Genomic DNA, 11,038 nt, shown 5'->3' on the forward strand with positions numbered 1-11,038 from the left:
ACACTGTAGTTTAAAGCTGCCGGTTGGAGCTGAAACCATTGTGCAAAACAGTAAGAAAAGTTATCTTGTAATTTAAGTTGTGATAAAGTGTGTTTGCTCACTTTTATTTTCTATCTTGTTGCTTCATGTTCTGCTTGATTTAACGGATAAAGGGCTGTAGGAAAATCGATCTTCTTCTGACTGTTTTACTGTCACTAAAATGAGCTTGATTGTGTATCACAGCATCTGGACTCAGTGGGACTTTGCTAGCGGCTGAGGTTCTGCTTTCAGTCTTAGGTGACATGTTTAACATATCCTCATAAACCCAGATGACTCTGTCAAGTGACTGCGAGCTGAAGCCTGTCAGCGCTCAGGAATGCCTGACTCCTGGAAAAACAAAAAGACAAACAAACAAAATCAAAACAAACTTTTAAAAGCACGGACGTGCTGCTTTCGCTTTTTGATACTCGGCTTTATGAGCCAAAAGTTCTGCAGGCTCAGATGACAGTCATAAGCTCCATAAAAATGTGGGCTTTTGGGGAAAATAAACTCTGGTTGTCTTCGTGTTTAGCGGCTCGCCAAAGTTTGAAGACGTTTCGATAGATTGAATTAGACCCCAGGGTGGCTTTGAGCACCATGATGTCATGTTTGTGCCTTCTGAAGTGGCACGTTTTGGCCCGGTCGGGTTGTATTGGACTGTGATCAGACACATTAAGACTGACATGGACGATAATCAGCCCAGTTCGATCATATTTTGACCATGATGAGGCTGCATGATGTTATAACAAACTGCCAGTAAAAGTTTTGATTAAGAATGACATGTTGGTCTTTCACATGACATATTGGCTGTGTGACTTACAGAATGAGTCTGACTGATCGGCCTGAAGGTGACCAAGCCCTCCAAACCTCACAAACCCATGCAGCATCTAGTGTGGCAGGAATTTCCAGCCGAGGTCCCACCAAACCACAGTGAACTTTTCACATTTTCTCCTCAGCATGAGCCAGCCGTGCGAGGTCATCTTAGAAGCCCAATAAGACACCCCCCTGCTACTTATTTATTTATATTTGTTCTCCTGTGGCACCGTGAAGCTGCAGGTAACTGCCACTGACCCCAGAGCGAACCAAAGCTGCACGCATGGTGAGCATGGCAGGTGGTGGAGATGTGGAGGTGGAGGGAGATAGGCTTTGGTTAGTGGTAACATAATTCCTCCAATGAGAAGAAATAGAAGAAACACTCGCCCTGTCGAGCAAGTGTGTGTACGTGTGTGTGTGTGTGTGTGTGTGTGTCTGCTGGGTTCAATGAAACCTTCCTGCATGAGGAGGATGTTTGGTCTTGAATTCATGCAAGAAAAGGTCAAAACTTAATTTACAGGACTTTTAGATTTCATAGATAAATTCTTATTTGATGTTTTTCTTACTTTATTTCCTCAAAGGGTTAATTGCTAAAGTTGAGACAAACACAGTCTTACTTCTCACTGAGCAAAGAGCATGTTTAATTAACCAGCCTGCACATTTTAAGCTCTTGTTGAAACTGAAAAAAATGTAGGCTATTAATTAATTAATTTATACCTGGTTCTCTTGATATAAACATGTTCACAAATTGTAACTAAAAACACGAATTTCGTTGACACACATGCGCAAAACTATCCACCATCGTTGACATCAGTTTCACGTATACGAGTCAAAATAAGGAGCTGAACATTTTACAATACCTCGGGGAAACTCTAAATGTAGGCCGAAATAGTCGTTTAAAATTTAACTGACAAACCTGGAAAATTAATTTAAAGCCTCTCAACAAGTTAGAGTATTTATTGAAGCCTATTTTTTGTCCTTCTTGTAAAATGCAGGACTTTTATTATTCTGTAGTTTAAATCCTGTTTTGGACTGTGCCATAGGTCTGCACGCGCCAATAACGATTAAATTGTGAAATTAAAAAGACGTTAAAAAAAAAACGATTTAGAACTTTCTTTTTTTTTTCCAGTTATACTTGACATGCGCGAGACGCGTATTTTATTGTAAGCAGCACATGCTTTTATTGAACTTAAAAACGACAACAAACTTGTGTTTCCGTACCGTTTTCCATAATTAAATATTTAGAATTATTTGCTTTTAATAGATTCGCAATTCTGAAATTATTGATGTAATTATTATCGAATTTTCCCTCCGATCAATAATCTTATAATGCCTATAGACTTGAAACACAGAAGGTTCGACAAATTAGCCACGGCCTAATTATTAAATAGGCAATCAGTAAACGTTTGGGTCAAAGAAAAGCGATTAAAAAAAATAAAAAGTAAATATATGTTTTTTACCAAAAGCTAAATTTTAAAGCATTTTGAATTTTGCCCCAAATCGAAATGACTGAGCAGAAATCTGCGACCTGAAGCATCCAAAGCCTCTGATTACATCCCGTCTTCAGTCCCAGTCTGCAGCAGCAGATAAATTATCGCCTCATTGTGGATGTGTAAACACGCAGTAAATTAAAGTCACTTCTGATTGTTTCCTCTCTGAGCCGTTGTGGGTCCAGATTCTCTTCAAACTGCTGTTTGGTTTGGACTCAGCTCGTGGGAGGAGTTGGTGCTGCTTCATATTCAGAGAGGAGGAGGTGGGTGGGGGGCTCTTTAAGGATCTCATTCTCTTTGGGGCTATAAAGACGTTGTGCCTCCAAGACAGAGCAAATTAACTCCATTGGCGAATTATTGCATTACGAGGCATCGCTCCGCTCATCGGTGCGCGACGGAGGCTGGTTTCACTTTTTTATGGTGACTTTTGATTAAAGCGAGCGCAGTCGGGTCGATGTGATGGAGTATATGGAGGATAAGTTTGCGTTGAAAAGCCAAGCGATGAAGGCCAGCGATTACTACATGGAGCAAGTCATGGAGAGCCTGGATGGCGCGCAGTACTTCACCAAGTCCTCCCCGAAATGTGTGCAGGCCTTCGGGCTGCAGAGCGGCGATCACCGCTCCTCGCCCTGCGGAGACCAGAACGGTGCGTAAAAACGACTTTTTCAAACTTTGTGCGCCAACACTGCGTTTTTACACAAGCTAGTCTGCAGCTGTGAGCGAGCTACAGAGAAAAAACTGAGGGCGAATTAAACATCCGATCGTTTCTTCTTCTTTTTTTTTTTTTAACCAAAATTTATGGTTTTAAGTTAATCCCATTAATTGTGTTAATTTTTTTAGATGTTTTTGCCGTTTTTTTAAATGTCAAAAACAAAGATCGTGAGGCAGTCAATTCCTTATTGCATGTTGACTTTTATGCTTTAAGTTTGCAGTGTCCGAGAATAGCAACAAGATAAATATATTGTTATACATGTATCTTCTTTAATTTTAGGTAATTACGGTGTGCCAAAAACAGACGACGACACTTTGCACTCAGACCTCGGCCGGTCGATGGACAGTTGTTGCACTCTGCGGGCCTCTCCGGTGACTTCCGGGCCGGAGAAAACAGACTTGGACGACATGGGAGACAAGTGCGACAGCAACGTGTCGAGCAGCAAGAAGAGGAGACACCGGACGACCTTCACCAGCGCGCAGCTGGAGGAGCTGGAGAAAGTGTTTCAGAAAACTCACTATCCAGATGTTTACGTGAGGGAGCAGCTGGCCATGAGGACGGAGCTAACAGAGGCCAGAGTGCAGGTACAGTGTATCAGCGGGCTTTTATTTTGTTAACTCTTAATTATAGAGAAAAAAAACCGTAAGAACGATGGAACAGAAAGGTGGAGCAATGGCTTAGGCGTCATGCGTAAAAATCAAAATACAGCCATTTAGCTCATAAATACACCACAGAATTATGTCCAGTGTTTAAAACAAAAAAAGACTTGAAATAATATAAAAGACGAGTATACATTTTAATTTTAGGCTTTTAATCTTTAGATTATTTTGCCAGAATTTGGTTGGAGCCTTTTTTATGCAAATGCCTTGTGACATTTTATGGAAAAAAAAATTTTTTTAAGCAGTTTTACTTTTTTTTTTTTAACACATTATTTTGTATTTTTTCCCCAATTAGGTTTGGTTTCAGAACAGAAGAGCAAAATGGAGGAAAAGAGAGCGCTACGGTCAGATCCAACAAGCCAAAACTCACTTTGCAGCCACCTACGATTTATCAGTGTTACCGAGGACCGACAGCTACACACAGGCAAGTTCTCCTCTGCGTCTTTCTAACAGTTATGGTTTTTATTTTCAATTTAAAATGAACCTCTGATGGAAGGGATCCATTTGTCAAAAGCAAACTGTAGGCCTCCGTAGGCGGTGGTGCGTAATGCGCAATTCTTCTTCTCTCTGCGTCCTCTCTTCCAAAATCCTCCCACAACAAATGAAAGCTTTATTCTGCATAAATCAGCGCATGTCATTGCTGCGTTATTCATCACGCATTATGAAAGCCATCTTCAGATAAGAGGCTGGACACTGATTAGAGCCTGTATGAGGTGTCACGGCTGAATTAATGGCCTTATATCAGATTTCATGTTGGCCGAACATTCGTCTTGCTGTTTGGAACAAAGGTCAGGTACGAGATGAGGTGAGAGGAGACGTGCGGTGTCAGTTTGTCCCTTTGGAAGGTGTTTTCTATCACAAACTGAGATTAGGCCTCCGAGTGTTGGAGAAGCCTCCTCAGAGGGGTGTGTGATGACTTTTTAAGCTCACAGAAAGCAGCTCATGTTGAATTCAAAGAGGCAGAAATATAGAAAAATATCCGGTAAAATCCAAGTCTCTGCTTTGCCCTGGCCCAACACCATGTCAGAAGTCTGGTCTTGAGTTTCTCCGCACATGTTTCTGATAGATCCCGCTGGATCTCAGCCATGCCCCTTTCTTTCAGCTGATCCACATTACTGTCATTAATGGACCGTCCTGTGTGTAACTGTGCTGGCATTGGGTGGGGTCTTGTCTCCCTAAACACAGTGGACGTGGGCTGCATTCTTGTGGTTTTTTAAGGGTTTGTTTTGTTTGCTCACTGTGAGGTTTTGGCTGATATTGCTGCTTAAGGGCAAAGGCTGAAGCCCTGCTCACTGATGGCTCGTTGTCAGGAACATGTTGGTCAAACCATGACCATATTTCGGTGCTATGGAGTAAGTTTATTTTATTCTTGACCAAACCGTGATTGGTTTGTGGTTTGGACATTAATGTTCAGTAAGCTAAACTTTGGCAAAAGGTGCTGTCCTGTCCTGTACGGAGGAATAGTAAAAAGGTGCAGTTTGTATTTAAATTTTCTTCAGAAGCAGCTCCGGAATAAATTAAGAGACCACTCCAAATGTTCCTCAAATCAGCATCTCTCTCTACATGTCATGGGCAGCCCAATCCAGATCTGAACCCTTAAACCTCCTGAATGTGATCAGGAGGAAGACGGACGGTCACAAGCCATCGAACAAAGAGCGGCCTAACGTCACCCAGCAGCTCTGTGACTGACTGGTGGAGAGCATGCAGAGATGCATGGACGCTGTGATTAAAAACCAGGTTATTCCACCAGATATTAATCTCTGAACTCTTCCTGAGTTATAACATTAGTATTAAATCAGTTTAAACATGAACGTGAACTTGTTTTCTTTGCTTTATTCAACGTCTGAAAAACATCTTTTTTGCTTCTTTTGTTTTTCTAAACTCGTCATTTTCTGCAAATGAATGACCTGAATGAGGATATTTCATTTGGAAGTGGGAGAAATGTTGTAAACAAGAAAACAAAAGTTAATTTAACAGAAATACAAACCTATAAAAAGTCTAAATACTCTTTTTGCAGTGGTCTCTTAATTTTTGTTCCAGAGCTGCATTTGATCATTGATGTAAAATTTGTGGAACAATTTTTAGAACAATTTTTTTGCACTTGTCTGTTTTAATGTTTTTTAAAACATCACCTGGGAATTATGTTGGAGTTAATAAAACTATAGTAGCACATTTAAGTGATGCGATTCTGACCAACTACAGTTCAGGAACAAATGAATTTAGCATGCTGCGTGCTAACACCGGCTGGACATCTCAGCTTGATGGAAATCTTGGCAAATGAAATTAAATGATCGGAGTGAAAATATTCACTCAGGTCAGTTTGCATTTCACGCTAACGACACAAACACTGTTCTGTGGACTTAAATCTCCAGATGAGATTACGTCCTCTGTGTCCTCTTTGGTCCCTCTTCCTCTAAACTCCCCCAAACTTGAGTCATTGTCCATCTAAGTGTTGCTTCAACCCCCTCTTAAACATGCTTTTTGCTGACTGCTGGTTTTATCTAACCGATAGTTTTGCGTTTAATTTCCCACATTTCAAGACATCTGTCTTTGACACTTCTGCCTCCATCTCAACACAGTGGGCTTAAATTAAATGTCAACTCTTTGGCGCTCAAAACATTGAAAATAAAATCACATCAACGTCTCTGTTCACAAACAGGAGCTGGATAACCCACAAACAGTGCTGTCAGCAGTTTTCACAGGGGCTCATTTGTCCCCCCCTGCATACTGTGTATGTATATGAATAGCTTGAGTGCATTTCAGGATACTGAGCTATCAGCCGTTAAGTGGGAATAATATGTTTAATTTTTATATAAGTGAAACAACCCTTTAAGATAAGATATTTTATAACCATGTCAAGATTCTTTTTCTCAGTGTTGCTCTTAAAAACAGACACACACAAGTAAAATATACACACAATGTGTAATAAATTAAATGTATATTTGTCCACTTATTGAGACGTGTACCTTAACAAGTAATTGATAGCGTAGCTGTATTAGCTTTATTGGGCTTTCAGCCTCGTCTACTGGTCATCATCAGTGAATTGAGTGGTTTAGATGTCTTCATCTGAAGTGTTTAGAAGACTGGGGACACTTTTTGTATCTTTCTAATTCTATGTGCTGCTGATTTAATGACCCGTTTGCAGTCCGCAGTTCAGTGTACCGATCACGTGCACTGAGATTTACACGGCTTATTCTCTGAGACAAGCATACAGGCAGGAGCAACCAGGCAGCTGTCAGCGTCGGCCTCTGCCGACACCAGCCTGACTGAGTGCTGGAGCGTGCAAATTATATCTGCTTATTACTCATTTAAAAATTACATGCGGCGTAAAGTTCACAACATTTATTTGAATGGAAAAAGTCAGATGTTGTAATGTTTGAAAAAATACATTAAATTCTACTGTTATATTTTTGTCTCAGTAAGCATAGTGTTTCAGAAATTGTGCTTTATTATAGTGGGATTTTTATACAATAATTTAATACAATTATTTAGTACATAATTAATAAAAACATTTTGTTTGTTTATGGATGGAATAATGGCATCTTTATTTATGTATATGTTATGTATATTTATTTATGTTTACTGACAACAAGTTGCAAACTGTCCTGTCATCCTGTCTGCCATGACAGAACATCATGTGCTAGCTAGACACTCTGACTTTGACCATGCTAACCATGTCACTCAGAAGACAAGGATCCAAACCTAAAAGTTTTGATTAATTTATATCAAAGTTTAGGACAGTTTGACAAAAATGCAGCTCATGAAAAAAAATACAATTATGCCATTTTAAGAAATTCAACAGCAATTGTTCAAAGTGTCGTCTGTCTTCCTGGCGGGTGAAAGGTCTAACTGAGCATGTGCAGTATGAGTGCCTTCTCTCTAGCATGTTTCTGATTGAAGAGATAAGCATCCCCCGTTTGAAAATGTATATTTGTGTACATGCAAAAAAAAAGCTACATTTTTGCATTAACCAAATTATTTCTTTCAAAAAAAGTAAGTGCTGAAATGGATCCTCGTCTTCCCATGTATCTAAAACCTTCTTCCACCCAACAGATTCCCAACAACCTGTGGCCGAGCTCTGCTCCTGCCGGCTCTGTGGTCTCCTCCTGCATGCTTCCCCGAGGCTCTCCTCCCTGCGTCACCTCCTACTCGCACTCCCCTCGTTCAGGCGCCGGTGCCGCCGACCACGGCTACGTGGGCTTCCCCAACCAGCAGAACCAGTTCGGCCACGTCTCCCTCAATAACTTCTTCAGCGCGGACTCCCTCCTCACGCCGTCCGCCAACGGGCACCACGCTTTCGAGACCAAGCCCGAGTTCGAGAGGCGCTCGTCCAGCATCGCCGTGCTGCGCATGAAGGCCAAGGAGCACACGGCCAACATCTCGTGGGCCATGTGATCAGGGTTCCTGTGAGTGTCTGGAAAGTCTGGATGATGTGTGGAAAGATTACTTTAGAATTTCCAGTTCTTAGGAGGCGTCGGAATCGCTCGAAGAGTCTCAAATCATATTGAGAGAAAGCTCTTTGTCACTCAGAGTACGGCTCTAAAAACTAGCTCCCACTTATTTGTTATTGTGAATCAAACTCTGATCTACTGAGGCAAGAAAATAGATAAAGGATTTTTGCGTATTTTCAAAGCTGCAGGTCAAATGTTTATAAGCTAGTAGCAAAAAACAATTAACAGCCGTAATGTAGTGTGACAGACAGGTGGGTTTCTGATCTACAAAAGTGGACTGGAACTATTTTAAAAATACTTTAACAATCAAGAGGTCAAAGACACTCCACCTTTATGAAATATAAGCAATTAAATTCATATCATTCAGACTTTCAGGGTAATGTCCGGTGCTTTGTTTGGTCAGACCAGGCGGTTGACGAGCACTTGTCATCTGCTTGCTTCTTTGTTTCTAATGATGGTCAGGAAGTCCTCAGAGTCTCCTCTTTATCGAGTCAGTAAGACGTGTGAGAGGCAGCAAAACAGAGGGAAGGGTCCCCTTAACCACTACAGCATTTCTAAGCACTGTGAATAAGCTTTCTTCACCTTTTATCTCCCTCCCTCGTTCCAGCTCAGGACTGAAGATGAGCAGCGCGGGGTCAGACTGACGTGTGTGTGTGTGCTTTGCAGCAAAGCTCTGTAATCTCTGTCGTCTGTTCTGTATCACAGGTTCACGACGCAGGCAGAGGAGGCAGGTTTTATATTTGTTTATGTTGTAAAATTAAATGATGGAAGCAAAATAAATGAATGTCACTTGATCCAGTATGGCTACACATTTTTTTTTACTGAATATGTCGCGTAAAATCGTCTTTTAAAAGTCTGGATTTTTCTTGTTATCATTAAAACCCCACGAGCAGACAACATGACGTAATCCACACACATGTACCGACTATATATCGAGCTTTATTATCGTCCAAAAACTATAAAAACAGCCACATCATTGTGTGACATGTTCCTGGTTTCCATGAACACACACTCTGTAGATGATTTAAAATCAGTCCCACATACACCCTGCTGTAAATACACAAAGAGCACCACATGCACATCTTAAAATAGTCCCCTTAAAAAAACGCTTTTTATTGTGTTTGAATAATTCATGGTAAAAACTGAGTCCAGCTGAAAATAACACTTTTAACAGACTCTGATTGTGACCTCTTCTCAGAGATTTACCTCTTCAGCTGGAGCCACTGGCAGGACCTGAAGAAGTACTTCTTCACTGTTGGCTTCGGTTGTTGGAATTTGTTGCCAAAAAAAGAGGTACAGAATAAAAGTAGCTTGATCCTTTAAGACTTTTAAAAGTAATACCCTTGATAGAGTCTATGGAAGATATGTATTCAGGAGAAATAATTTATGTAACTGAAGACATTAATATTCATGAAAAACAGGTCTTAAGCTGATATTTTGCAGCTCGTGAGATAAAACTGTCTGCAGCAATAAAACAGTTCCAATGCATCAGTAGCACATCATTCTATCAACTTGTTAAAGTGTTTATCTCAAAGATCTCAGTTTTGTTCTCTTTGGCGGAACCTATGGCGATAAACGGTAATTGCGTGCACACGCTTCCCAGATATCCAGCCAGTGCTGCATGTGTGACGTCCACGGTTGGCTCCGGTTGTAACTCTTGATTTTCCTCGCTGACGGTCGCTTTCCTTTTCAGACTGTTTGCTTCATCTGAGCGTCGAGTTTGTTTCTTTTTCTTTGGATTTTCACTTCTTGTTGAAGTTGTATCTGTAGTCATCCATCTTTTCTGTGTTTGTTCAGCCATAGTAGATTACTGTTTAGTCGCAACACTTGCAGAGACCGGAAAAGCAGCCGCTTAGCTCCGCCTACCCTCTCTGGCAGACCAACCACTGCTGGCTGATGGAAAACGCGTCACTAACTGGGCGCTGCTTATTATTTTTTCCACAAATGTCCACACATATGGCTCAGTCACCATTCGGCGATACATAGTGACTTAACAGACATTTATTTACATGAAACTCTTTGAGATTATTACTTTAAATATTTAACAGTAATTTGTCTCTATATTGATTGTTTTGTCCAACCTGTTGTTAAACTCCAAATCCGTCACATAGAGGATGAAAAAACTAAACAAATGTATTTAACGAGCTGCACACAGCGTTTCTGAAAGATAAATGACATGCAGAATTAATCAGCAACCTAAATTATCGATTCATCTTAAACAAACAGCACCCTGCTGCTGCACGTTAAAGGATACAGTTGTTATTCTCTCATAGTCACACAGTCAGACACCTTTTTATAAAACCAAAAATTAACAATGTGCACTTTCCAACTTCCTAAATCCAGTTATTCCAGCTGAAGATGTAAAAAAAGGGAAACATACATTTTTTTTGTGTTCTTTTAAAGTCTCAGTAATTTCTTAGAAAAGCAGGCCGCTGAAGTTTATCAGGAGGAACAAAATGCGTTTGTTAGGGACTATTTTCAGCTGTGGATTAATACAGATTTGTGCTTCTAAAGAGAACTTATGGCATGTGGGATCCATGCAAAACAAACTGCAATCCCTATGTTCATTGTGATGAAAGAATATGTCAACCAGAGCATATTCAGAAACACACAGACGCTACTTGTAGAACAGTTAAACACTGTTCGGCTCTGTCTTTACATCGGTTTGGTTGACAACAAGAAAAATATACAGCGTAACCAACGTAATCCTTTAAAGTCCCTCTAAAATCAGGCCTCACCTTTGTAGTCTGGAAAGACTCATGTCAGCTCATTAAACACAGTTAATCCCTTCGTTCATCAATAGTAGCAAAGCCATTTCCAGGAGGCCCCTTCGCTACACGTTTCCCCTCAAACATGCAGGACTTTCATCCATCACACTGTCACGTAATTGGGAGC

At 40.6% G+C, this 11,038-nt stretch overlaps 1 protein-coding gene across 1 annotated transcript; it reads left to right on the forward strand.

Moving 5' to 3' along the window:
* Window positions 1–2,780: 2,780 nt before the first annotated feature.
* alx1 (ALX homeobox 1) lies at window positions 2,781–8,087 on the forward strand. The gene is made up of 4 exons (XM_069687221.1): window positions 2,781–2,967; window positions 3,313–3,617; window positions 3,988–4,116; window positions 7,746–8,087. The coding sequence occupies exons 1-4, from the start codon at window positions 2,781–2,783 to the stop codon at window positions 8,085–8,087; spliced, it is 963 nt and encodes a 320-aa protein (XP_069543322.1).
* Window positions 8,088–11,038: the final 2,951 nt, after the last annotated feature.

Source organism: Semicossyphus pulcher, unplaced genomic scaffold (assembly GCF_022749685.1).
Source record: "Semicossyphus pulcher isolate SPU_LCO1_2020_fin unplaced genomic scaffold, fSemPul1.0.p SCAF_8, whole genome shotgun sequence".
Classification (NCBI taxonomy): domain Eukaryota; kingdom Metazoa; phylum Chordata; class Actinopteri; order Labriformes; family Labridae; genus Semicossyphus; species Semicossyphus pulcher.